Below are 27,775 nucleotides of genomic sequence, written 5' to 3'. Positions count from 1 at the left end.
CCCGTGAGCCATGGCTGCTGAGCCTGCGCATCCGGAGCCTGTGCTCCGCAACAGGAGAGGCCACAACAGTGAGGGGCCCATGTACCGAAAAAAAAAAAAAAAAAAGACTATACTCTCCCCACTGAGCGGTCTTGACACCCTCTCCCCTCCCCCACTCTGATATACAGCGCTTTGTCCATCACCTGTCCTGCTCACGTGCCCCTCTGCAACGGTTCTGAGTCCCAGACCCCCTGGAGGCGACCAGGCCTGACCTTTCCCGTTTTTTGATTAAAAGACTATACTCTCGGGCTTCCCTGGTGGCACAGTGGTTGAGAGTCCGCCTGCCGATGCAGGGGACACAGGTTCGTGCCCCGGTCCGGGAGGATCCCACATGCCGCAGAGCGGCTGGGCCCGTGAGTCACGGCTGCTGAGCCTGTGCTCCGCAACGGGAGAGGCCACAACAGTGAGAGGCCCATGTACCGAAAAAAAAAAAAAAAAAAAGACTATACTCTCCCCACTGAGTGGTCTTGACACCCTCTCCCCTCCCCCACTCTGATATACAGCACTTTGTCCATCACCTGTCCTGCTCACGTGCCCCTCTGCAATGGTTCTGAGTCCCAGACCCCCTGGAGGCGACCAGGCCTGACCTTTCCCGTTTTCTGGAGTCAGTCATCGTCCTGGGGATTTTCCTCTCCCTTCCTTGGGCGGCTCTGATCTTAGTGTCCATTCCTCAAGAAGTCCTCGTGAAGCCTGTTCTCTCCTCTTCGCTCTCTGTCTCTGTCTCTCTTTGTCTCTCCACCTCTGTCTCTCTATCTCTCTGTCTCTGTCTCTCGCACAGGTTTTCTCCTGGAATATTTGAGGGCAAGTTGCGGACGTGACATCTCTTTACCTTCAATTCCTCGGTGCACGTGTCCTAAGCACAGGGGCGCCCCCTGCATATCCACAACACAGTGAGCAAAGGCTCAGGTCTGCTTCTGGGGAACCCGACCAAAGGCGGGCTGAGGTGAGAGGGCAGACCATCTGAGTGTCCAGCCTGAGGTGAGGCTGGGAACCCAGCCCAGGAAGGGGCAGAGTTGACATCCGAAACCAGGAAGAATCCACAGCATTTCTGCAGCGCCCTGGGGACCCTGGCTCATTAACGACGCTGCCCTCGAGGCTTGCAGCTTATGGGGGGTGGGACAGAGGTGCTGACCCCGGCACTGGGACCGAGGCAGCCCCTTCGCCCTCCCCGTGGCAGACTCGTGTCACTGTTTGCAGCGTGTCTCCCCACCAGCTGGGCAGACAGGCAGGGACACCGCCCCGCCCCACCGTACACACCTGCCTTCCCACCTGGCGACGCTCTGCCTGTGAGCCGCCAGGTGGTTGTTAGCTGTAAGTGTGTCCGGTGAGGGAGTCGAGGTGCAGAGAGACGGAGGTGCCGCTTATAGCACGGGGGTGCCCGCTGCTTCCCAGGATCCAGACCCTGGGCAGAGCGCCCACGGCCAGGGCTGTGCTGCCCAGGACTGGATGCAGCTCCTGCCTCCCAGGCCCAGCCAGAGGGCACCGATGGGGGCGTGGACGTCCCCACGGGGCAGCACTCAGCATAGCCGGAATGTCCCACCGCCCGGAGGAGCCTGAAGGAGGCTCTCTGTGGCCAGAGTGTGGGCAGGGATGGAGAGGTGGGCTCTGGCCGAAGATTCCAAGCAGGGCTCCTGGGGGGCAGGGGCTGGAGGGTGAGCTGAGGTGTGTCCTTGAAGGGTGGCGTTGGCCGCTGTGTGGCCAGGAGGGGCGAGGCAGGGCTGAGCAGGGATCGTGCCCATCCAGGCTGCGTCCCAGTGGTGTCCAGCACCGAGCTCGGCACTTCTGTGGCACTTTGAGCTGCAGACACGATGCCCCTTCAACCTGAGCACCCTGTGTGGGTACGGTCCGTGCAAAGCCTGCCAGGCTGTTCCCATCCTGCGCGCGGCCGGGGGCCCCTATAATTTCCCTGAAGGTTGGGCCGGGAGCTTCAGCCTCAGGGCCCGAGGTTCCCTGTCCCCTGTGAGGCCCCAGCGCTAGGCCCCAGCGCTAGGCCAGCTCCCGTCACCCCCCAGCCCTCCCCAACTTCGTGCAGACTCAGCACTTGGGCTCCTACTCTGGCCCAGCTGTCCTGGGTGACCTCACCTCGGAGGCATGCCCCCTGCCCGCACCCCTTCCCCCTCCCCTGCTCCGGGCCTGGCGCTCCAGTACGTGGACTGGGCTCCAGGGCCTCCACAGGGTGTAGCTCAGGCCCCTCCTCTCCATCTCCTGGGGCCCTGCAGCCCCCAGTTCTCTGCCTCCCAGCTTGGCCAGGCTCCCTGCAGTGACACATCTGTCTGGAGATGGCGGTGATGTTCGCACAGCACTATGCATTACTTAATGCTACTGAACTATACACCTAAACACGACCTAAAACGTGAGTTTTATGTTATATCTATTTTACCAAAATTGAAAAGACCCAACCCTCGTTTACCGGCAATAAAGGGCCTCATGCTATGACGGAGTCAGCCCCCGCCATCCCACGTCTGTCACCTCTGTGCCACCTGGGGAGATTTTGGCCGGCAATACTCACCCCCAGGCCGCTGCCCACACTGCTTTCCCTCCGAGGGGAGCGCCCGCTTCATCTGGGAGTGCCCTCTGTGTTCTGAACCCATGCAGGGTGCCTTTGGGGGACGGGGACACCTGGACAGACGGATGGACAGGGACGGATTCTTGTACAGGCGAAATGCTGCTCGCAACAGGCTCCTAGGAATGTATCCCGAGGAGATGAACAGTTAAGGCTTTGCACAAATTCTGAGCTGTGATACGTCCCACGGCGCTTTTTATGACACTGAAAACCAGGTGTGACTTAACGCCACGTGGCAGGGGGTCTGAGGGATGGTGTGCCATGGGGCACGGCACTGGTATGCAGGCTTCCACTCAGAGCAAGTAGAAAGTGTCACTTTACCTCCTAGGGTGACAAAAGGGGTCACACCCCAGAGGGGCCCTATGATGCCATTTTGGTAAAACTTAGACAGGATGTATGCCTATACATCTTTCTATCAAAATCTGGAAGGAAGTTCTCTAACACGTGCACCATGGTGGAGGGACCCTGGTGATTTGTTTTTTTTTTTAATTGGGGTATAGTTGTTTTACCATGCTGTGTTAGTTTCTACTGTACAGCGAAGTGAAGTGAGTTCCCTGTGCTATACAGCGGGTTCTCATTAGTTACATGCTTTATACATATTAGTTAGTGTGTCCCTGTCAATCCGAATCCCCCAGTTCACCCCCCGATACCCCACAGCCCCGCTTCCCCCCTTGGTGTCCATACGTTTGTTCTCTACATCCGTGTCTCTATTTCTGCCCTGCAAACCGGTTCATCTGTACCATTTTTCTAGATTCCACATATATGCGTGAACATACGATATTTATTTTTCTCTTTCTGACTTACTGCCTTTCTCTCCACTGACGCGTGTGGAGGGTATAACTTTTAATAGTCGTTTCATAGAGATGTGTGTGGGCGCGCACGTGTGCGTATGTGTTGATGCGGTGTGTGTGTTGCTTTGGGTGTGCAGGTGCCCACCTATGTGTGCTCACGCGTGCATATGTGTGTACGTGTGTGTGCGTGTGCAGGGTGTGTGTGCTGGGTGCGGTGTGTGTGGGCATGCTCTGCCTGGGTGTGTGTCGGCGTCTACACTCTAGCCACTGTCCCGCCCAGCAGACAGTCCTGGTCCCGGAGGTGCATTCCCAGGGCCAGGAAGAGAGTTCTTCCCAGACTTCCTGTCCTGGGACTCATTCCGGAGGGGGGAGGCCCATGGCCTCCAGCGGGGTCTGGGCAGGGGCCAGGGTGCTGAGAGCACAGCGCTGGTCAGTTTCCCGGGGACAGAAACTTGCTTTTCCCTTTGCTACCACAGATCAGAAGAGCAGGGCTTGGCAAGCACCCACCCGGAGTGTACGAGTGGGGAAACCGAGGCCCAGGGAGGGCACGAACTACGCCCAAATCAGAGCGCACGTGAGCGGCACAGTGGGGACGTGGACTCGCGGCTCAGAGCCCTGCAGCTCCTGCCCCTTCAGCCACCCCCCCCCGAAGGGGTCCCTCCCCCGCAGGCCGGCTGCTGTCTGCGCAGGAACAAAATAGACGTGAGCCCCGCCCTCGAGGAGGTCGGTCCAGGAACATTCATTGAGCACCACTGCGTACACCGGGACAGGCCAAGGGACAAGTTTCCAGTCTGCATTTGGCCAGAGTCTGCATTGGAAATTGTCCTTGAGACCATGTGCCCTGTGCAAGTCGCAGCTCTGCCACTCCCCAGCTCTCAGCTGTGAGCAACGATCCAACTGTCTGAAATGCTGTGTCCTCACCTGTAAAGCGGGGGTGACCATGCTGACCTGCCCCAGTGGGGTCAAGGGTGACCTCCCCAAAGTGCTGCCCAGACAGCGCTCAGTAAACACGCTCACGGCCTTCCATCTGCTGCTCCCCGACAGCCTGCATCACCCCCGCCATGTCCCCATCCTCTCGGGCCACGGGCCCCCCGCTCTGTGCCTGCACACTGGGGAAACGCCTGGGTGATGATGTCACCTGGGCACACCGACACAGCCACTCACTCAGGCAGTGTCCAGCCCTCTGCCATGGGCGGGGAGGGCCGGGGGTAGTGGGGGATGGGCATGTCTGCGCACCCGGGAGGGTCTGGCGCTCTGTTATCCATCCTTCTCGACCGTCTCTCTGTTTCTGGCTCTCTCAAGTTGGGAAAAGTAACTTCTTATTGTGCATTTCTTACAGTATTGTGAGTCCTACTGGTGCTCCTAATAATAGAATATTCTTGTGGATCATTTAGAAAGTAGGAAAAAATAGGCAGACCGTTTTTTTTTAAGTGTTTTAAAAAATTTATTGATTGATATATGTACATATGTATGTCTGGCTGCGTTGAGTCTTCATGGCTGTGCGCGGGCTTTTCCTACTTGCGGCGAGAGGGGGCTACTCTTGGTTGCGGTGCGCGGGCTTCTCATTGCAGTGGTTTCTCTTGTTGCCGAGCAGGGACTCTAGGCGCAAGGGCTTCAGTAGTTGTGGCTCGTGGGCTCTAGAGCGCAGGCTCAGCAGTTGTGGTGCACGGGCTCAGTAGTTGTGACACATGCGCTTAGTTGCTCCAAGGCACGTGGGATCCCGCCGGACCAGGGATGGAACCCGTGTCCCCTGCATTGGCAGGTGGATTCTTAACCACTGTGCCACCAGGGCAGACAGTTGTTAAAGCTACCCCATCATAGTAGGTTGGATGGTGGCCCTGCAAAAGGTATAGCCAAGTCTTAAGCCCCGGACCGGTAGGAATAAATTGAGCTTGGGATTGACATACACACACTACTATATATAAAGTAGATAACCAACGAGGACCTACTGTAGAGCACGGGGAACTCTGCTCAGTATTCTGTAACAACCTAAATGGGAAAAGCATTTGAAAAAGAGTAGATACATGTGTATGTATAACTGAATCACTTTGCTGTACACCTGAAACTAACACAGCATGGTTAATCGACTCTACTCCAATATAAAATAAAAATTAAAAAGAAAAAAAACAACAGACCCTGTGACTGTGAACTTCCTTATTTGGAGATAGGCTCAGGACTTCCCTGGCGGTCCAGTGGTTAAGACTCTGCACTTCCAATGCAGGGGGCGCGGGTTTGATCCCTGGTCGGGGAACTAAGATCCCGCATGCCATTTGATGCGGCCAAAAAATACGTCAAAAAAAAAAAAGGAAGAAAAAGGAAATAGTGTCTTCACAGATGTAATTGAGCTAAGGGTCTTGAGATGAGCTCACCCTGGGTTATCTGGGAGAGCCCTAAATCCAGTGACGAGTGTCTTTGTAAGAAACGCACACACAGAGAAGGAGGAGGAGATGTCCACACAGAGGGAGGCAGAGATTGGAGTGATGGGGCCACAAGCCAGGAACACCTGGAACCCAAAGAAGATGGAGGGAGCGGGCTCCTTCCGAGAGCCTCTGGACGGAGCCCGGCCCTGTAGACTCCTTTATTTGGACTTCTGGCCTCTGGGGCAGTAAGAGAATCAATTTCTATCTTTTTAAGTCACCACGTTTATGGTACTTTGTTATGACAGGTCCAGGAAATGAATACTGACTCCAACCCCAGCAGTCAGGGTGGACCCCGGCTGACAGGCAGGGTGCTGTCCTCTGGCCTTGAGTCTTGGGGCGTGTATGCGTGTGTGAGTTTGTTATGTAGTTTAGATCTTACTGACAGACTTTGTATTATCTTCATTTTAAAAAACAGGGTTTCATGAAAAATTTCTCGTTTTATCCAGTAATTTTCACAGAATGTACTTTCTCTTCTGACGACCAAATGTATATTACAAAATACGTGTGTATTTCATAAAATTTGGAAGATACAGAAATATACACATAAGGAGTAAACATTATACTTGACGATGGCCACCAGAGATAGCGATCATGTTTGTGCTTTTCTCCAAGGCGTGCACCTCGCTCAAAATCTTGTCGGGATGTGTAAAGTGGAAAATAATCTGACAGTTTCTTAAAAAAAAAAAAAGAAATCTAAACTAAACCTATATGTAGGACTCAGCTATCACATTCCTGGGTGTTCATCCCAGAGAAATAAAGGCTCGCGTTCACACAAAACCTGCACCTAATCCTTCAGAGCCGCTTTCTGGGTAGTGGCCCAAAGCGACGACTTACATGAATGGTTAAGTCAACCGTGTGTGTCCGTCCATCCCATTCGCACCGTGGACGCCACTCCCAACGCAAAGGAGGAACCCACTGATAAACAGAACAACTTGGGTGGCCTCCAGGACATCATGTGGAGGGGAAAAGTCAGTGTCACAACTTCACATACTGTGTGATCCATTTATGTAAACTTGGAAGGACAAAATCACAGAAATGAAGAACAGATTCGTGGGTGCAGGGGTTTAGGGACGGTGGGGAGGATGTGACGCAGGGAGATGGCCGTGGGGGAGGACTGGCTCTGTGTCTTGCCTGTGGGATGGTTGCATGAATCTACGCATGTGATAAAGTGGCACAGACACAGACATACACACACCTTCTAACGTCAATTTCTGTGCCGTTGTTACATAAGATGCAATCAACTGGTTGAAGGGTACATGGGACCTCTCTGTACTACCTTTGTAACTTCTTGCAAATCAATAATTATTTCAAAATAAAATGTTAAAAAAATCCTCCTGGGAAAACAGACACCAGTCTCGGCATTTCAAGCAGGTGATGAATAACAGGCACTGGGGCTTCCCTGGTGGTGCAGTGGTTGAGAGTCCGCCTGCTGATGCAGGGGACGCGGGTTCATGTCCCGGTCCGGGAGGATCCCACATGCCGCGGAGCGGCTGGGCCCGTGAGCCATGGCCGCTTAGCCTGCGCGTCCGGAGCCTGTGCTCCGCAACGGGAGAGGCCACAACAGTGAGAGGCCCGCGTACCACACACACACACACACAAAAACAAAAACAGGCACTGGTCACGGGACAGCAATGGAGGCACAGAAAAGCTGCAACAGTGCACGAAGCCACCTCCACCCCTGGGGGCAGAGGAAGGAGGGGGCGTTCCCAAGTTCTGGGGTCCCCTGGCCGGAGCTGGGGGAGATCTGGGGATCCCTGTCCCTCCCCCACTCTCCCGGGAGCTGAGCCCAGCTGGAAGCCAGCTGGCAGCCCTGAAGGGCTCTTCTCCCCCAGACACAAGGTGGATACAGGGAAGACGAAGGGGCGCTGGGGAAGCGGGGTCAGTGAAGAGCGGGGTGTGCGTAATGGACGCTCCCACCATGGCTGTGCGTCACGTTTATCGACTCATGTCACAGAGCGACCACTTCCCCCTTCGTTAAACCTTCTCAAAAGCATGCTTTAGGTGGCCACGTGTCACCTAGCCGGGTGGGTGCTGTCATCTGTTTAGTCAACCCCGCCTCCTCGAACGGTGCGCGGCCACTGATGAAGCCGGGGTGAATGTCCCGGGCGTGAATGTTTGCGGGCATCGTAATGGTGTCTTTAGGGGGAAGTCCTGTAGGAGTAGTCACGGGGTCATGGATATAAACTCCTTTAAGACTTGGCACTGAGGGCCAACTTGCTTTCTAGAAAGGTTCTACTGGTTCATCCCTCCTCCAGCAGGAGGGCCCGTCTTGGTGCGCCTTGGCCATCCTGGAGTCTCATCTCTGAAAGAATATTTGCTGCGCGCGGTACCCCTGCAGCCCAGCTCCTGCTGCCTGAGGAGTGTCCTTGGAAGGTGACGGGGAGGATGTCCAGCACAGAAGGTGGGAGAGCCGCCTGTGCTCGGGGACGACGCCTGGGGTCTGGCCGACAGCTGCTCACCTCAAAACCCTCCCACCTGGCGGCTGCTTGCTGGGCCCTCCCTGCAGCCCTGCCCTCGGCCACACCCTGCAGCTGCTGGTCCCAGGGCCCGGCCCTGGCCCTGGTGTGGCTCTTCCTGGAATTGCTCTGGACGCCCCTCTACGTGCTGCTGCCTCACGCGCACTCACCCATCCACACATGACATCCTGGGGACGCACAGACAACACTGAGAGCTGGCGACGTTGGCTGTCGCACAGAGTCAGGCCCCTGAATGCTTCCCCTTTGTGGAACCCTCCCCAGTCCCCGGGCGGGATGTCCAGCCCCTTCTCTGCACGCACTTCCTGCTTTCTGTCTGCCTCATCGGAAGGCAAGAGGGAGGAGCATGTGCCTCTACCCGCAGCGTGTGCTGCATCCTTCCTCCCAGCGGCCCCAAGGGGACCCCAGACCCAGCACGCACCCGGCAGGGGCTCCGTGAACCCCTCACCTCGCTGATGGGACCCAGGTCTCTCAGGTACACTGTCTGGAGCCCGCCCACTTCTTGGCGCTCTGAAACGTGTTCACCCCTTCTCCCATCACCATGTTATAGATGAGAACCCGGGGCCCAAGAGGGGAGTGGCTGGTCCCCGGGCCCACAGCTGGCAGGCGTCTCTCCAACCTGAGGTTAGGCCAGAGTGCCCTCCCCGGGTACCGCCAGCGGCAGGAGGTTGTGATTCTGTGCAGGGGACACCGGGCTGGATGTCCCTGGACTGAAAGAGCCCCCATGGGAGTAGGGGAGGCTGGGCTTTGAGTCAGAGGCTGTCGGAGCTTGGGGGCGCCCACGAGAGGCAGTCAACAAACACCCTCCCAAGTTCCAATAACCACTCGCTGAACGTGGAGTTCAGACTTCTGGTCTCCCACACCCTGGGGCGGGGGGCCGTTGTTTCTCTTCCCGTGTGGCTGGTGTTTAAACCGAGGCTCAGAAGAGGGAAGGGCCCGTGTTTGACAAGGAGGAACGTGTGGGTTGCTGGGAAGTGAGAAGCAACTTTACGTCTTCTCACTGACGTGCAGTACCGTGCCACAGCCAAGGGCACAGGGCCTAGCTGGACAGCTGCATGGATTTTCACAGACCACACTCCCGTATCACCCCACCAGGTCAAACAGCAGGTGGCGACCAGCCCTCGTTGTCCGCTACTGAGGCCAGGGCGGGGCTTACCGGCCCCGGGAGTCCAGGTAGACTGGACACAGCTCTCGCCCTCACTGTTTGCCGAGACAAACTATCACAAACTGGGCGCTTAGAACTTGTTTGCTTTTGCAGTTCTGGAGGCCAGGAGTCTGAATCAAGGTCCTGGCAGGGCCGCTCCCTCCTAAGGCTCCAGGGGAAGATCCTTTCTGCCTCTTCCAGCTCCTGGAGGCTCCAGAAGTTCCTGGGCTGTGGCCACGTCACCCCAGCCTCCACATCTGTCACCACCTCTTCTCTCTCTCATAAGGACTGGTCTGGATGTAGGGCCCATCTGCATCGTGATCTCATCTCCAGGTCCTAACTAATTACACCTGCAAAAACCCGCGCCGCAAACAAGGTCACATTCTGAGGTTCCGTGTGGACCTGAGTTTGGGGGATGCTATTCAACCCACTACCTGTCCTCAGGGCCTTCCCAGCCTCCTTGAGATTATAGCTACATTTTAAGCCTGACCAACAGGCAAACAATACTTGCCATGATTTTTTTACCCTGAATCGCAGTGCCATTTTATTGCCCCAGCTGTAGGCCAAGGGCCCTCATGCAACAGTTAAATAAATAAACCATTAAGGGGACAAGGAAAGCGTTGAAACTGACACAGGTGATGAGGGGAGATCTGTGACATTCACAGCCCCTACTGGACACCATCCAGGCTCCAGCTCCAGCCCACTTCCCATAAGTGTAAGCCCACCCCCATGTGCTGACCACCCCAGGGTTACCAGGACACGCCACCCAGGGAGCAGGTCGGGGGGAGCTGGGAACCACAGGCTGGGTCTGGGTTCTGTCCTTCCCAACCCACGTCCCCTCCTTGGGCCTCAGCTTCCAGAAGGGGCTGGGGTCATACGGTCCCTGCAGGTCCTTCATCCTGAAAAGGCCATGGCTCCAACCATCCAGCCAGGACACGTGCAATTGTCGTGCAGGACACAGGACACATGTAGTTCAGAACAGAAACTCCCACACGTGCATTTGTCTAACACACAATTCACAGAAGTAGCCTGGCAAAGTCTCTGCAGCAGAAGATCCAACAACGATCTGCCTGGCCCGTCCTTCGGTGGAAAATATATATGACAATAACTCACGGTGAAAAACATGGCCTGGGAAAGAGGCGCTTAAGGGATTTCTGAGAAGAGAAAAGAACATTCTGTTCTGTGCAGAAATTCTCCGAGTCTCCCTCCACGTGGGTTCAAAGCCCTTTCTCAGCCACGCAAGGCAAACCTGCTGCCGTGTCCAGGGAGGCTGAGAGGCTCCCTCAAACCCCAACCCCTGGGGACACTTCTGTCCGCTTCCTGACCATCTTCACCGGAGGCTTACTCCTCCCGGACCCGCCTTCGGTCAGGAGGTCTCACGCCTGTGCCTTCCTGTGCTAAGCCTCCTGGGAACCAGCCCAGTGCTGAATGTGGCACAGACGGTGGATGGACCCACCCCAGGCCCCATAGTGAGCAGGACCCCCGCAGGCAAGCAGGCGGTGACAATCTAGTGTGAAGACTGCTGCACAGTGAGGTGTAGAGAGCAAAGTGGTGTCCTGGCGAGGAAGCCCTGCAGCCGGGAAAGGCTTTACGGAAGGGGCCATTCATAGTGGGTTCTGAAGGGTGAGTAGGAGCCCACTGGCTGGAGGAGGGAGCACGCATGTGCAAAGGAGGCATGATGGGTGGATTATGGCCCAGTGCATGTGGGTCATCCCTGACATGCTTCTCCCAGAAAAAGATAAGAACAGGGCCATTTATTGAGGGTTTGTACTTTACAAACACACCCTCACATGATCCTTGCAGTAACCCCTGAAATCGACACCATTACCCCCATTTTACAGATGAGGAAACCAAGATTCCAAGGGGGTTAAGTTGATCACAGGTGTAGGTAGCTCTGAGCTCTGGGCTATGCCTTGGACAGGTCCCACATGGTCCCTCATATGCCCAGTGCGATTGTCAGAAGCGCCAGACGTCCCTGACAGCTCCGTTCTGAGGTCTGTCTGTCCACGTGGGCAGGCATTTCTGGGGGTTGCCGCTTCCTGAATTAGAGACAAGGTCAGTGCCCTCAAGGAAGGCAATGGAGCCGGGCAGACCTGGGTGGGAACACCGTTCGGCTGCATTCTCTCCCTCCCCCTGATTCCTCTCCTTCCTCCTTCCCCCCACCACTCTCTCTCTCTCTCACACACCCACACACACACACACACACGCATCTCTCAAAGGAAAAGAAACCCAGATCTCAGGATCCAGACACCAGCCCCAGCACACAGCAGCCCTCAAGGGCAGAAGGGACTCACACACAGCAGCCGGAGGGCTTCCACTTTCCTGGAGGAACGTGCCAGCCCCCACCTGTGTTCCTGCAGAGCCAGTGGTGCCCACACAGGATCTGCGTTCCCAGGCTCCAGGCCACCCCCTTTCCCTCCCTCTGGGGCACTCAGCCTGCCTGTCCCAGGCTGCTGGTGTGGAGGGGACCGCCGCCCTTGCCCAGTTCTCTCTGGCGCTTGGCAGGGGGGTGCACACAGACAACGGTCTGTTGAAAACTGCGCCCGCATCCCCATCTCCTTCACCTGGCTCTGTAAGTCCACCCACAGGGTTTGAGTTGCCTTAGACGGCTGCGGGCAGCAGGATGGTGCCCTCTAAAATGCTCACTCCCTAACCTTGGACTCTGGGACTTTATACGGCAAATGTGGTTACACTGAGGACCCTGAGACGGGGGATTCTCTTGGCTTATCTGGGTGACCCTGCATGCATTCACAAGTGTCCTTATGGGAGGGAGGTAGACCAATGGTGATGTGAAGATGGAGCAGGGTCGCGTGAAGATGCTGCCCTTGAAGAGGCTGGTGTGACGCGGCCACAGCCAAGGAAGGCCAGCAACCAGCGGTGCTGGAACAGGCAAGGAGCCTGGAGCCTTTGGAGGGGGGCCCTGTGGACCCTGGATTTCAAACTTCTGGCCTCCAGAACTGAGAGCGTACAATTCTGTTGTTCTAACCCAGCCAGTTTGTGGGCATTGGTTACAGCTGCCACAAGAAACGAATAGGTTCTTATACCTGAATAAACGAGTGAAAAGTTAAAAGGAAGGACTGGCTACCAGCCCAGATCCCTGTGTGCACCTGGTGTGTTTCCCTTGTGCCCCTGCCCTGTCCCCTGCATTTTTCCAGAAGGTCCCACCCTGCACTGGAAGCCTGCAGAGGAGAAGGGCTTGCTTTGAACCAACGCTTGGAGCACTCCCAAGTCACCTATGGGCCCTGGCAAAGCTGGCAGGTATGGGTGTGGGGAGGGCAGACCCCACCATGTGGGAGTCATGGCCCTGAGTGCTGAAAAGATCAAGGTTCTCTCTCAGGCTTCTCTCAGAGTCATCAGGGAGCTTTAACCAATTTTTTTTTTTTTTTTGGCTGCACAGCGCGTGACATGCGGGATCTTAGTTCCCCAACCAGGGGTCGAACCTGGGCCCCCTGCAGTGGAAGCGCAGAGTCTGAACCAGGATCGCCAGGGAAGTCCCAGCTTTAACCAATTCTGTTGCCAGGTCCCCACCTTGAACCAATGAACGAGAAACTCAGGGCAGTGACCATGCTTGCTCCATTCCCGTGACCGTGTTACTCTCGGCTTTAAATGTGGCAGCCTTAGGATCCGAACTTGGCCACCCGGAGAAGCATCTCCCCCTTCCCCTCAGTTCTCGGGGGCTATTAGATGACTCTGCCATCAGGGAGGACCTCAGCTGCCGAGGAGACCCACACCCCAGTCCTGGATGTCACACTGCTGGCGGCCACGGTCCTGCCCAGGTCACCCGACATGAGCCCCCCACTCCATTCACACCCCTCAGGGGGCCTCTTAGCACTTCCTGGCCCCCGAACTGGGGTCCGGGGCCCTCTGACTGGCTATCACCCCAGCCACGGCCGCTGCACCGTGGGGAGCCACAATGGACCACCTTCCTCTCTCCCCCCTGCTCCAGTTCCCCTAAGAGAGTTTGATGGGTTTCAGTTTCCAGAGGGCAGGGCGTGGGGCGTTCCTCGGAACCGTCACCCTCTTCTGATTCACAGCACCTCCGCCGCACCGTCTGTCTTCAGTGGACCCTTGACCGATTTTTTTAAAAAAGACTTTATTTTAAGGGAAGTTTTAGGTTCACGGAAAAATTGAGGGGAAGGCACAGAGAGTTCCCATATACCTCCTCCCCCCCAGAATGCTCAGCCTCTCTACTGTCAGCATCCCCGCCAGGGTGGTACCTTTGTCACAGTCACTGAGCTACAGTGATACATCGTCATCGTCCAAAGGCCACAGTTTACGTCAGAGTTCACTCTTGGTGTTGTGCTCTCTATAGGTTTGGACAAATGCATGATGACATGTGTCCATCCTTACAGAATCACACAGAGTAGTATTATTGCCCTAAAAGCTTCCTATGCACCACCTCTTCACCCCTCCACCCACCACCCTGGGCAACCACTGGACTTTTTCCTGTTTCTACAGTTTCTGCCTTTTCCAGATGTCCTATAGTTGGAATCATACAGTCTGTAGCCCTTTCAGATGGGCTTCGGTCACTTAGTCATATGCATTTAAGGTCCCCCCCACCACCACCATGTTTTTTAGTGGCTTGATAGCTCATCCTCTTTTAGCCCTGGTTGGTAGCTATTTATCTATCCATCACCTACTGAAGGACATCTTGGTGGCTGGAGCAAATAGTAAGAGTATGTTTCGTTTGCGGTTTTTTTTTGCGGTACGCGGGCCCCTCCCGTTGCGGAGCACAGGCTCCGGACGCGCAGGCTCAGCGGCCATGGCTCACGAGCCCAGCCGCTCCGCGGCACGTGGGATCTTCCCGGACACGAACCCGCGTCCCCTGCATCGGCAGGCGGGCTCCCAACCACTGTGCCACCAGGGAAGCCCTGTTTCGTTTTAATTTTTAAAACTGGGCTTGTGAATAGTCCAATCAAGTCTAACATTTACTTTTTTTTTTTTACGTTTTAGTTATTAGGAATTGTAGCATTCATACCTAAACGTGTACACATTGTAAGCAAGGCAGTTTGATGAATTTTCACAAACGCATTCGTATAAACAGGCACCTTATGAAACCCCCTAACAGTACCAGCACCCCAGAAGATTCCTTGAGCCCCTTTCAGTCACTAAGGATAATCGCTATGAACTGATTATGCCTGTTTTTAAGGGTGTGTTCAGTTTTGGAAGAGACTGCCACACTGCCTTCCGACGTGGCTGCGCCATTCCGCGTTCCCACCAGTGGCGAGCGAGAGTCCCTGCCGCTCCACGTTCTCACCAGCATTTGCTGCTGTCAGTGTTCTGGCTTTCGGTCACTCTGATCGGTCTATGGTGCCTTAATCCAAAGTTAGTAGGGAACTGCTTTTTGTGGTACCTTTTCCCATCTGTTAATCTAGGCTTGTAATTGTAAAACTGTTTTCATCCCTTTAGCCTTTGCTCCGAACCGTCCAAGCCAAGCCCTTCTGGGATTAAAAACAAAGCCCGCTCCATGTCAGGTGCTGCCGAGTCCAGATGGGGCAGAGAGAGGGGGCGAGAGGGGTGCCGTCGGGGCAGGGACAGGCTCTGGACTGCAGGACATAACCCCGGAGACTGGCCGGGACGGGAGGATCTGCGCCACCTGAACCAGCGTTTCAAGATAACAAACCTCGTATCGGCGGTGTCAGACTGTGTGCAGCGTGTGCCACCTGTTCTTCTCGTTTAATCAGTATTTATGAGATTCATCTAATAATGGCCCTGATTCCTTCACTTTCACTGCGGGATGGCATCGCAGTGCACAGGTCGGGATGCACTTTATTCTCCCTTTGGATGTTGATGAAGTCTTCAGTTCTTCATTGTATCTGTCAACTTTTGCTGACTGATGCAACGCAACAAGCCATCTCAACACTTAGTGGGTCTATACAATGACGCTTTTACGTAGCTCAGGCGTCCCTGAGCCACCGAGCAGCCCTGACTGGGCCGGCCTGGCTGGCGGCCGCTGAGCTCTCTCATGCCCCGGTGGCCAGCGGGCGGCTGCGTGATCGCGCGATCTGGGACGGCCCTGCTCACGGGGATAGCGATCGATGAGGGTACCTGGGTCCTCCTCCTTGTGGCCTTTTGCTCTGCAGGAGGCTCAGCTCTCTCGCGTGAAAGTCATTGCAGCCAAGCCCCCGTGCACAGCGCTTTTTAAGCCTCTGCTCGCGTCCCACGTGCTAATGCCCGCTGGCCAAAGCCACTCCCCTGACCAATCAGGATTCAGTGTGCGGGAAGGAGACTCCACCTCTTGAGGGGAGGGAAGAACTGTGTCCGTTACCTTCTGCCACGTTTACCGTCACGAAGCCACTTCTGTGCAATCCTACGCGTCCCTGGGGCCCGTGCGAGGTTTGCTGTATATGAAGGTGCCATACCGCTCTTGGAAATGGCTGTGCCTGTCCTAATCTCAGGAGCAGTGTATAGACGCTACCCTGTCCGTGAGCTCACCAGTGCTTCCGGTGCTCTGGGACGAGCGGGCATCTCACTGGCCGGAGCTCATTGACAGGACTGCTGGTTGAGGCTTTGCAAATGCTATTGGCAAATTTGCTTTCTGCTTCCATAATTTGCTTCTATGTTTGTCCCTTGATGTAAAATGACTCTGTGTGTGTGTGTTTGGTTATATATGATGTTTTGAGATTATCTATCTTTATACACAGTTACATGTGTATACAGTTACATATTATTATGTATTATATACACGTGCATATACATATATGCGCATTACACATAACACACACACACACACGCACACATTGTTACCACTGCTCTGGATACATGCATTGCAAACATCTTCTCCAAGCTTGTGGCTTTTTTTTTTTTCCTGAGATGTCTTTTCATGCACAGTGGTTTACAACTTTAATGGTAAACAAGCATCAATCTTTTCCTCTTGTGCTCTGTCTTGCTGGAGACATTCTTCCTTAGCCTGGCTCATGAAAATATTCTTTTTCTTTTTTTTTAAAGAAGTTCACATCATTTCTTCTTTCCATATTTTGGGTTTTTTTTGTTTTTTTTTGTTTTTTGCGGTACGCCGGCCTGTCACTGTTGCAGCGTCTCCCGTTGTGGAGCACAGGCTCCAGACGCACAGGCTCAGCGGCCATGGCTCACGGGCCCAGCCGCTCCGCGGCATGTGGGATCTTCCCGGACTGAGGCACGAACCCGTGTCCCCTGCATCAGCAGGCGGACTCTCAACCACTGCGCCACCAGGGAAGCCCCCATATTTTGGTTTTTAACCTGACAGGAATGGGTATTTGAGGAGGCTGTGAGGTAGGGATAGCATTTCACAGGTGGGCAACTCAGTGTCCTTAGGTGGTAACTCAAATATCTAACTTCTCCCTGAAGATCTGCACACTTTATAACGTGTCCACATGCTGGGTAGTTCAATTCTAGGCTTTTGATTTTTTCCATAGTTATTTCTTTATCCCTGTCCCAATACTACCCTGTATCCATGAAGTAACTTTGTAATAAACCATTGGGTCTTATAGGGCAAGGATTCTGAACTGTATGATTTTCCAAATGGCATTTCCTAACTCATGTCTGTAGGAATGAAATTGACTTTTGTTCACTCTTTTCCCAGGAAACTTGGCTTCGTAATAATCCTAAGAGCTGTCTGAGAGTCGCCTGGGGTTTTCTGTGTAAACAGTTTCCATTGGTGAATAATGGCCATTTGTTTCTTCTTTAACAACCTTTAAGCCTATTTCTTTTTCCTTGGTTTGCTACATTGTCTGGGACCTTCAAAGCGATATGGACTAGAAGTGGTGGCGGAGGCCACCTGGCCTCATCCTTGAACTTACGGGGAACACGTCTTAGGCTCCACTAAATATGGTAGAAAATCGTTCTCAGGTCGAGGGGGTCTGCTTCTTATTTGCTGAGAGGCTTTATCGCGGGTCGGGTGAAAGAACGCGCAATGCGTTTCCTGCACCCGCTGCGGTCTTCCTTCGCTCTGTCGGCTGGGGACTGGGGTGAGACATCAAGGCCTGTGAAAGGCCACGAAGTGAGCAGCTGAGCTCATGGAGGCCCTGGCCTCCTTCCAGCCAGGACCCATCCGCACACAGAGGGCTGTCCCCAGGGGCCTCTCCATCTCGGCCACCCTGTCCCGGGCGGGGCCCTCTGGCCGTGTCCAGGAAAGCAGATGTCCAGGCCCACCCATCCCCCCACTCGGCTCCCGGATCCAGGCCATGTCGGGAACAGGTGTGTCTCCTCGTGCCGGACAGCAAAGCCTGTGGTGTGCAGCCGTGACTGCGCTCTGCGGGGTCCTGCCTGCTGGCCTCAAGGGGGCTGCCCGGCCGCCTGGGTAGCAGCCGGCTCACGGCGGGATGCGCGATGCAGGCAGGGGCTGCCCCACGGGGTGGAGGGGAGAAGGGGGCCTGATCCTGAGCCTGTCCCAGTCCTGGTGAGGGGACCTGCCATTCGCGCTGCCCTCCCCGAGGGGCGAGCCTGCCGGAGGAGCCTGAGATACCAGTGTTGCAAGAGCTGTTTCTCCCTCCCTCTGACTTCTCTGGAATCCCAGCCCCGCTCTCCCCTAGCCTCACGGCCTCCCCAGATTGAGAGGTCCCCGGAGAGGTCTCCACACCCTGAGGATGGGGCACCCGGAGCCGTCAGAGACGTGGAGCCCACCCTGTCTGTGTGTTCCCGGAGGGACGGCCCCCGTTTCCTGGAGACGCCCCGACCCTGCATTCCCCTTCCTGGGACACAGGGCAAACCCAGCCCGAAGCCACAGGGATTGTGAAATTTTGGTTCTGGCCGGGGGAGATGGCTGGCCTATTGAGCTCAGTCCTGGGCAAGCAGGGGCCGTGCTTGCACCACAAGCGGCTGCGCCTGGGGGAGAGGGAGGCCCCTCAGAGCCCCTCATGCCCATGGATCCAGGGCCACCCCGCTCCATGAGGGAGGCCCTGAAGCCCAGGCTGCCCCGGGGGCTGCAGCTGTGCTGGAGGGTGGCTGAGAGCCTGGGGTCCTGACACCCGGGGCCCCCACCCCCACCTTTACTCCTGGTGCAGAAGCTGAACTTCAAGGCCTCACACATGGACTTGTAGAGGCTGGAGAGCATGGGTAGGTGTGTTGTGGGAGGGTGAGGATGGAGGTCTGCGGGGAGGCCAGAACATGGGTCCTTCAAAGTGGGGCTCCAGGCTGCAGGGACACCTGGGGCGTGGCCTTGGTATTCGTTATCCATGCCTCATAATAAATACTCATAAACGTAGGGGTTAAAAGCACATCCATTTATTATCTCACACTTTCTGTGGTCAGGAGTTGGCAGAGATCTCTGCTCAGGGTCTCAGCAGACTGTATTCAAGGTGTCAGCTGGGCTGTGACCCCATCTGAGAATCAGGGGCCCCTTCAAAGCCACGTGGTTGTTGGCAAAATTCGGTCCCCTGTGGTCGCAGGGCAGAGGTCCCCACACCCTTGAGGGCTACCAGCCGGGGACCACTCAGCTTCTTGCCATGTGGCCCCCTCTATAGGAATTTCACTCCATGGCTGTTTGCTTCCTCAAGCCTGTAGGAGAATTTCTGCAGCTTCAAATCTCTCCCCGCAGGGAAGGCTGGACCCCCTTCTAAAGGGCTCACCTGATTAGGTCAGGCTCACCCAGGGTAATTCCTGTCTGAGTGACTCAAAGTCAGCTGATTAGAGACCTTAATTACATCTGCAAAGTCTTCACCTTTGCACATACATTACCTAATTATGGGAGTGAAATCCCATCACATTCCCTGTTTCACTCAGATTATACTGGCCCTTTTAGAATTCTGCCTTGGGACTTCCCTGGCGGTCCAGTGGTTAAGGGTCTGCACTCCCAGTGCAGGGGGCACGGGTTCCACCCCTGGTCATGGAATTCTGCCTTCCCTCTGGGTGAAAACACGTCATCATCTTCCTTCACTTCAGCCCTGGTGACCTTAAACCTGGGAGAAAATGCTAGGTGTTTATGCTGTTGTTACTTTTGTTAACAGTCTGGCGAGAAATGTACCCCCTTTCCAGATGAGAAAAATGAGGCTCAGAGCACATTGGCCTATGGAGGAGACATGAAGGGTGCCTTCTGCTGGGTGCTTCAGGTCACACCAGGTTGGAGGGAGGTACAGCCTGGACTTGACCTTGCACAAACAGACCCCCACCCGGCTGCCGACAGGTCCCACCACCTACACAGCCTGTGACTGACAGCCCCTCCCCAGCCAGGCGCTGGGCACCCAAGGAAGCACAAGCTGACTGCTCTCAACTCCCCCAAGACGCGGTGGGATCACGGGTGGTGCAGACCCTAGTCCGAGGGGCATCTTACATCCCCTGAACGCTCTCAGAGCAGCCTAGACCCACCTCTCCTCCGTTCGGGAGGAAGACCTTCTGTGGCCTGCTCGAAGCCCTCTGCTGATGGAGAGCTCCCTTCTCCCTTAGGTAAGCTTCCCCTTCTCTTGAGAACTCAGCCGGAGAATTCAGCTTCATGCCGAGACACACCCACCTCCTTGCAGCTCCCACCCGCCCGTTATTCGGAGGTGATGGGTTGCTGTGGCTCCACCATGATGATGAAGATGACAGATATGTGCACACTTGAGATGGTCACTCTCCCTCTCTGAGCTTCAGTTTCCTCTTGCAAAGCTAGGGGCCAACCTGTACTTGGTTCTCCAAGGGTGGAGACAGCGTGCTGGCAGGGAGCTTTAGGGCCTCGTAGTCATGAAGGGTGCTGTGTGACCCTGGGCAGGTTGCTTTCCTTCTCTGTTTGGGAAAGTGAGTGGGAGAGTCTTCAGGAACCCCCCCCACAAGGAGCGCGATTTTTATCCCCAGCCCCGGGGACTCCTCCAGGAGGGGCCACTTCTCCCTGCTTCCATGGCTCAGCCCTGTGCCTGGCCCACGGTCGTTACTGAGCATGTACGCAGTGAACCCGAGTGAGAAGGTGACTGGATGGACCCAGTGGAGACACTGTTTCTAAAACCGGGGCAGCAGGGCTTCTGGGCTGTGTGCCTACTGTGTGCCAGATGCATGCCCATCTCACGCCTACTCTGCTGAAAGAGGAGATTGGGGCCTTGCTGCCCGGGGCCCCGGCCACCAAAGGAACAGAGAAGCATCGGAGCCCAGTTGGCCTGGGGCCCAAGCCAGCCACGCGCTGGCCTCCAGCCGCCTGCTTCTCGCCTTGGCCACAAGCGGGGGGTTGGCCACGGTTCTGCGTACCTACTGTGTGCAGGCACACAGCTTCTCTTCATGCTCAGAACCTTGAGGTAGGGTTTGGTTTTGGTCACAGATGCGGAGGAGACGGGTCTGAGAGGCTGAGCGACTCGATCAGAGTGACTCAAACTTTGGTTCAGGACCCTGCGGCCTGCGGTTCCTGGAGCTCTTCCCGTAGCAATAAGCACCGTTAATAGGAAACAGGCCACCACTGGCCCTGGACCTGGCAGTGCGCTGAGCCCCCTGCCTCTCGAATACTCACTTCAACCCAGATGCAGGGATTATCAGCCTCGTTTCAGCTGCGACCAAACTGGGGCTCAGAGAAATAACCCTTCTCACCCCAAAGCCCACAGCCTCCAAGTGGGGAGCTGGTATTTGAACCCAGATGTTGGACAACGAGCCTCGCCTGGACCTCCAGGTCTGCCACCCGAGAGCAAGGGGTCCCAGGAGGCCAGAGCCCCCGGGGTGGGGCCTGGGGTGAGGGGCCGGGACTCCAGGCGGGAGGGGCAGGGGCACGACAGCTTGTGGAAGGTCAGGGAAGGCACGGGTTCCGAGGCACGTGGTGGGCCAGGAGTGAGCCGGCCACCGTCCCCAGCCCATGCGGCGAGGCTACAGGCCCATGACCTCAGAGAGCTGTGTCCCTGGGGTTACTGCGATGGGGCTTCCTGCTGCATCCAGCGCAGGTCATCCCGCCTCCGCGTTTCCAATTACAGCTGGCCTCCTCCTACCTTCCACACCCGCCCAGCCCACAGAGAAGGCAGGCTGGGGTCAAGGTTAGATAGAAGGTTTGTTGGCAGTTCTGCTGGGACCAGCTCCTTCCCCCAGGAGGTGCCAGTTCTGGAAGCTCTCTGCTGCCCCCTGGTGGGGGAGGCCTGGGAGGGGCCTGCAGCGCGGTGGGGCCGCTCTGGGGCTCCCCGACCCACCCCAGGACCAGAGGAAGGATGATGGAGCCCCCCTGCCCTCCTTCCCCGGGCCTTCCAGGCGCTGCATCCCGGGCGCAAAACCAAACCAGGGCTCTCCTGCCTCGGGAACCCCTCTCCAGGCTCCGTTTTTTTCTGTTAACGGGGAGGATGGGAAGTACAATGACTGCTTCACGGTCCAGGAGATTTCTCTGGGGACACAAAAATGTTTTGGAACTAGACAGAGTGGTGGTTCCGCAACCCTGCGAATGCCCTAAGTGCCACTGAATTGTTCACTTCAAATGGTTAATTTTATGTTATGTGCATTTCACCTCATCAAAAAGAGAAGCTTCGGGACTCCCCTGGTTAGTCCAGTGGTTAAGAATGCAAGCTTCCACCGCAGGGGCATGGGTTCAATCCCTGATCGGGGAACGAAGACCCCATATGCCACACAGCCAAAAAAAAAAGAGACAGAGCGAGAGAGAAGCTTGGAATAGTGCTGTGGGGTGGGTGAGAGCCACTGGGGATGCCCAAGGCCTCTGAACCTGGCACCCTGTCTGGAAGTCAGGGAGCTGATTTCAACCCTGCCTAGATTCCTGGTCCTTGGCGGGTTGCTGGGAGGGAAGGGGAGAGAGAGGGCGGGGAGGGCTGGGGTAGACGGCCCAGGTAAGCCTTTAAATACACTCAGCAGTGGACTACACGTCGGGCTGGAGGCCCTGACACTACGTGTCCTGAGGGCTGACTGGGGGCTGGAGGTGGGACTGGCCAGGCTGGGCAGGAGGACAGCCAGGTGGGGGGCACTTGGACCCCCTTCTCCCGTCTCCATCACTTTCAGGACACAGAACTGGGGTAGAGAGGTATGGAGCCATGTACCCGCCCTTGGGTCCTAATGGGACACATCACATGGGGCAGGCTGGCAGAGTGGTGCAGTGGTTACTATGCTGGGCTCTGGAGCTCTGCCCCTACCTACCTGCTGTGTGACTTCAGACAACAGACCTAACCTCTCTGTGCCTCTGTTTCTTCAACTATAAACACATATAACAGTCCCGACCTCACAGGGTGGTTTGAGAATTAAAGGCAGACAGAGCACAATGCTGGACATTCAGTGAGGGTCCAGGGAAGGGAGAAGAGGCCCAGGGAATCCCACCACCTGAAACTGGGGTTTGAGGGGAGGACTTGCCCAAAGCCACACGGTGAGTGACTGGCTGGGGGGACCTGGCCTGGGTCGGCTAGACTCACAGTCCTGCCCGCTCATACCCGAGGACAGGATGCAGCAGCAGGGTGGCCCCCGGGGACAAGGCCCAGTCCCCAGACACTCCCCAGGAGGCAGCCCAGGGAGGGGAGCCTGAGGACTCCAGTTTTCGGCAAAAAACATTTATTGCTACTTGACCCCTGCCCTCGTGCCCGCATTTCCCAGGAAGCGAGCCCCCTGAGACACTGGGACAGACGGAGGCCACGGCTCAGGACGGGGGCCCGGGGACCAGCCAGGCCGCCCGCCCGCAACACCGCCCAGGGGCCAGGTGTCCCCGGCGGATGTTAAGCTCGGTGGCGAAGGTCCGAGCCTTCTGGTAGAAGAACAGGGACTTCTCCCGGTCCAGGAGGAAGTTGTGGTAGATGGCAGCCAGGCGCGTGTAGATCTTCATCTGCGCCTTCTTGTTGCCCAGGTCCACGGCCGCTGCCAGTGCCAGCTGGTAGTACCCGGCCGCGTCGAGCGGGTCCTGCAGGGGACACGGCATGTAATCGATGGGACAGCTCCGCACCGGGTGCTTTGGGGGAGCTGTCTCCCCCAAGGCTGTGCCCTGCCTGCCTCTCCAACCCCGGGGCTGGGCCCACGACAGGGCTCCAGGGGGACAGGACGCTTCATCGCCCCAGACGGGCCACAGCTTCAGTGCCTCTGGGCTGGCCGCGCATGCTTCCCCCAAGGAGGCGCCCACCTGTTTCCGGGGCTGCCTGAGAGTGGCTGGAGGTCTGCGGGGGCCTGGACTGGTGTCTCGGTGACCCTGGTCCCTCCTGTGCTCTAGACCCACTGGTCCTCTCCCTTCCTGGAGCCAGGGTCTCGAACCTCGTAGCACCCAGCATCCCCTCGTCCTGGAAGCCTCTTCCCTGCTCACCCCTGGGAACTGGGGGGACATCTGTGGCTTCCCCTTGAGCTGAGCTGGGGTCTGACCGGCTGCTCTGAGAGCCCCCAGCAGGGCTACCCCGGCCCAGGGTGGCCACGGCTTGACTCCCTCCAGCCCACGTCCACACTGATGCCAGCACGAATGGCCTTCCCCAGGCCAGGCCCAGCGCAAAGCCGCTCACGGGTGTCATCTCAGAATCCCCTGCAGCTCCAAGGGGGCGTGCCTCCCCCCAGGTCATGGGATCCCGTTTCAGACACATCTTTGCCTCAAACCCAACGTCCCCAGGCTGGGATGTTCCCCCACTCCCGCCAACTCCTGTCTCCCACCCCAGCATCCCCAGGTCCTCCACCCAAGGTCACCCAAGGGACTGCTCTAAACCCAAACCCAGCCTGGCCACCCCCTGCTCACAATGCCTGCCCAGGACAGAGGACAAAGTCCAAAGTCACCAGCCCTGGCCCCTCACTCCCCCGCACCGCCCCCCGCCGAGCAAGGACCCAGATGACAATTAAAGCAGGTGTGTGTAGCAGTTCAGTGACACTGTCCCAGCCCCGGCCCCGGCCAGGCACAGGACCCTGTGTGGATGGCAGGGACGGGGAGGCCAACACGGCTGATTCTGGAACTACAGGACCACAAGGGTCAACCAGCGCTGAAACAGAGGGAAGCTGTGGGAGCCTGGGAAGCACCTGACTCAGCCTGGGGTGGGATGGGAGGGCTTCCTGGAGGAGGAGGCATCTCAAATAATGGAAGGAATTGGCCAGAGTGGGCGGTTGGGGGTGTTGGTGTGCATTCCTGTGCATGTGTGCACATGTGTGTGTAGAGGCTAGCGGGTGGCAGACCCAGAATTCACACTCAAATCTTTCCTAGTCCAAGCCTCGCTCTTTCAGCTATGACCCACCACACACAGGCTAAAGATGGTCCTGCCTCTGTCCAGGTCCTCTTTCTCCTTCCCATCCCTGCCCCAAGCAGGAGAGCCCCTGGGTCACACACAGGGCACGAGGGGGCCGCTTTCCCTCCTGGGCACGTGGAGAAGGATGGGAGGTGAGGGAATGCCAAGGCCTCAGCATGGTAAAGGCAGGCGTGGCCTTGGCAGGGCGATCACGGTGAGGCTGTGGATGGCAGCACAGCCTGGGAAGCCCATTTGGAGGGAAGCGAAGGCGTTCTCTGCCCCTTGACCCCAGCTGCCCGGCCAAGGGAACCTGGCCTCAGCTGCAGCCCTGCCCTTTCCTTCCTGCCTGGAGTGACCGTGGAGGGATTAGCCCCCGTCCCCAGGGCTCCCTCCCAGCGTCAGAGGCCAGCGAGCGCTCCGCCTGGGCTTAGATCAGATACCTGGGGTCTGGAACTGACCCAGGCCTGGCTCACCCCCCCTTCCCCATCTTGGGTAAATCTGTTCACCTCCCCAGCCTCAGTTTCCCCTTCTTGTTTTGAGCTGAGGAACCTCACACGGCTCCTTGCTGAGGTACGGAAGTGATCATGCAGAACCGGGGGTGGTACGTGCTCGATGTGGCCCTATCCTCAGGCCGTCCAGGGCCACAGGGCTCGGGGCGAACGGAGAGGTTGGCTCAGGAGAGGCTGGCCCCAGTCGCTCCACCACCAGGCCCCCCGCCCAGGAGGGGGGCCCTGATGTGGAGAGAATGAGCAGGGTCGCAGGGCCCCAGGGTGCCAGGGTGCCAGGGTGTGAGTCTCGGAGGCCCATGCCCGCAGGGCCACAGGGCTGCAGAGTCCCAGGTGCTGAAGGCCAAGCGCGCTATTCCTCATTCTACCGTAATTAGCTACCCACTCCTGGCCTCAGTCTCCACCCTGTCCTGTGGGCTCACCAGCTCCTCCTACAGCAAAGCATTTGAAGAGCCAACCACACAAATCCCGGACAGCACGGAGCCCGGACAGCACCGAGTCTGGACAGCACAGAGCCCGGACAACACGGAGTCTGGACAGAATATAGCCCGGACAGCACGGAGTCTGGACAGAATATAGCCCGGACAGCATGGAGCCCGGACAGCATGGAGCCTGGACAGCATGGAGCCCAGACAGCACAGAGCCCGGACAGCACGGAGTCTGGACAGAATATAGCCCGGACAGCATGGAGCCCGGACAGCATGGAGCCTGGACAGCACGGAGCCCGGACAGCACGGAGCCCGGACAGCACGGAGACCGGACAGCACGGAGCCCGGACAGCACGGAGACCGGACAGCATGGAGCCCGGACAGCACGGAGCCCAGACAGCACGGAGCCTGGACCCCGGCGGGGCTCAGCTGCAGGGGTCATCACTGCCCTTGGGATCCCCCAGCACTGCCTGGCTCTGACATAGCAGAGGCTGCAGTGACCACTTCTAACCACCATGTGTCACCAGTGCACAGGCTGGTCTGCCCTATAGGCAGGGGACTGGGGGTCACCTGCAGGGAGTGGGGGATCTTCCAGGGCCACCCCAGCTCCTAGATGCCATTAGTTGGGGAGGGGAAAGGGAAGTGCTCAGCCCCTGGGCTGGGGCACCCTCACCCCTCAGCCAACACAGAGCGGGGACACTGTGAAGGTGCTGTGCTAGACCCGGAGTGGGGGTGATGCGGGGTGTCTGCCCGTACGGGGAGTGGCGGGGAACAATAGAGGAGACATTTCCAGGCCCTTGTCTGCATCCACTGCGGGGCTCAGAGACAAATGGAAAAGCGGTCCCCTTCTCCTCCCAGTCCTGCAGCTCTGACAGGGCAGCGGCTCAGCCAGGGTGCTTGAGTGGTATCCCTGCCATAAAACCTGTGGCACCCCACCTTGAGCCCCAGTTTCCCTCTCTGTGAAGTGAGGTGATAATAGTGCCCCTACCCGCATCCAAGTGATGTGAGGATTCCAGGAAGGAAGCGCTCTGCACAGACTGCCAAACTTCCTGGAGGAGATGCCAGGGTTTGGGTTGCACCTTGCAACGTGGGTCTCTGGGAATGACGGTGACCCTTCCCCTGCCCCAGGAATGTCTTTATCCCCCTCCCCCATTATTTTGTGGCTAATTCCTGCTTGACTCTCGAGACTCAGCTTTGCAGTCACCTCCTCCAGGAGCCCCCCGCCGCCACTACGCTCCATTTTGTCCTTTACCCGATGGCTGCATCATCCGTTCACACGTCAGCCTCCTGCACTGACCCTGAGCTCTAGAGGGCAGGGCCTGACCCACAGGGGGGACTCAGAGAGTGTCCGCTGGCCTCGCCTGCTCGTCACAGGAAGCCCAGAGCTCCGGGGAGACCACCGGGACCCAGGCCTCCCCGGTGTGGGTGCACGATGGCTGCCTCACCCCAGCGTCCCAGCCCTGCCTGCACCCCCCACCTTGAGGTCGTAGAAGATGATGTCGCCGAGCACCAGATACACCTTCACGTAGTACAAGGTCTCCTCGTCAAATTCCAGTGGCGAGGTGCAGAGCGAGAGTGCCTTGAGGTAGAAGTGCTCGGCCAGCTCCCCGTGGCCCAGCTGCTGATGCAGGGCGGCCAGCCGATGGTAGGCCACCCGCTCGTTCAGCCGGTCCCCTGGGGATGCAGAGAGGGGCCCCGAGTGAGGACACGGCTGCTCAGGGTGGCAGGGCACAGGCCAGCCAGGAGCACCCGGCCGTCACCGTCTCCGAGCTCCAGCCGGCCCCTTCCTGGCCCCAGACTCACTTTCCCACCTGTATAGGGGACCTGATAAGGCCCGCTCCCTTTCTTCCTCAGGGATGCGGCAGAGTCATGGATCACGCTGCCCTGGCTCTGGGCCTGCACGGACCCTCCTGGACGGGGGGCTTTGGTTACTGTTTTGACTGGAGAACCCAAAGTCCTGCAGTCTGTGCACCTGCAGGTGCCAGGGCTCTGGTCAACCTGCAAACACGACCTTTGGCCTCCCGCTGTACAGTCAGCGGTCCCTACCCCATCCTCGGGGAGTCACCACACGAGGCTGTCTCCAAGATCCTCCCCCTTCCAGGACTCCCCTGCTGAGCACCTACTGTGTGCCCAGCCCTCTTGGGCTCCCTGTCTCGGGGAAGACATTAGGCACGGAGGGATGCTGGGCATTGAGGGACCGGCCTCTGGAAAGGGGACCGGGATTTGGCCAGCCAGCAGGGGCTGCTGGTGGCGAGTGGGGAAGGGACAGCGGGAGGGGACAGCAGGCAGAAAGGCACGGGGTGGGCCCGCCTGGCGCCTTGGCCAGCCTCGTGGTCAGCTAGGTGGGGGGCAGCGGGGGAGCCGCAGAGCTGGGGCTGCTG

At 57.3% G+C, this 27,775-nt stretch overlaps 2 protein-coding genes across 13 annotated transcripts in view; both read right to left on the bottom strand.

Moving 5' to 3' along the window:
• Positions 1-4,619, bottom strand: part of HTRA3 (HtrA serine peptidase 3) — a 45,484-nt gene extending 40,865 nt beyond the window's left edge. Inside the window, exons 1-2 of the mRNA XM_024745081.1 lie at positions 4,558-4,619; positions 4,411-4,502 (exon numbers count right to left, since the gene is read on the bottom strand). Coding sequence (XP_024600849.1) covers positions 4,411-4,502; positions 4,558-4,619 — 154 coding nt within the window. The remainder of the gene's footprint in view (positions 1-4,410; positions 4,503-4,557) is intronic.
• An 18,193-nt stretch (positions 4,620-22,812) lies between these two features.
• The window catches only part of SH3TC1 (SH3 domain and tetratricopeptide repeats 1), a 52,999-nt gene continuing 48,036 nt past the window's right edge, over positions 22,813-27,775 (bottom strand). For all 12 annotated transcript variants that reach the window (XM_024745056.1, XM_024745058.1, XM_024745061.1 and 9 more), the window contains 2 exons: positions 26,872-27,068; positions 22,813-23,172 (listed from right to left, as the gene is read on the bottom strand). In XM_024745056.1, coding sequence (XP_024600824.1) covers positions 22,915-23,172; positions 26,872-27,068 — 455 coding nt within the window. In that variant the 3' untranslated portion in view covers positions 22,813-22,914. The remainder of the gene's footprint in view (positions 23,173-26,871; positions 27,069-27,775) is intronic.

Source organism: Neophocaena asiaeorientalis, unplaced genomic scaffold, assembly GCF_003031525.2.
Source record: "Neophocaena asiaeorientalis asiaeorientalis breed wild unplaced genomic scaffold, Neophocaena_asiaeorientalis_V1.1 scaffold65, whole genome shotgun sequence".
Lineage (NCBI taxonomy): Eukaryota > Metazoa > Chordata > Mammalia > Artiodactyla > Phocoenidae > Neophocaena > Neophocaena asiaeorientalis.
The sequence above is the reverse complement of the archived record's forward strand: the minus strand, read 5'-3'. Positions and strand labels throughout refer to the sequence as shown.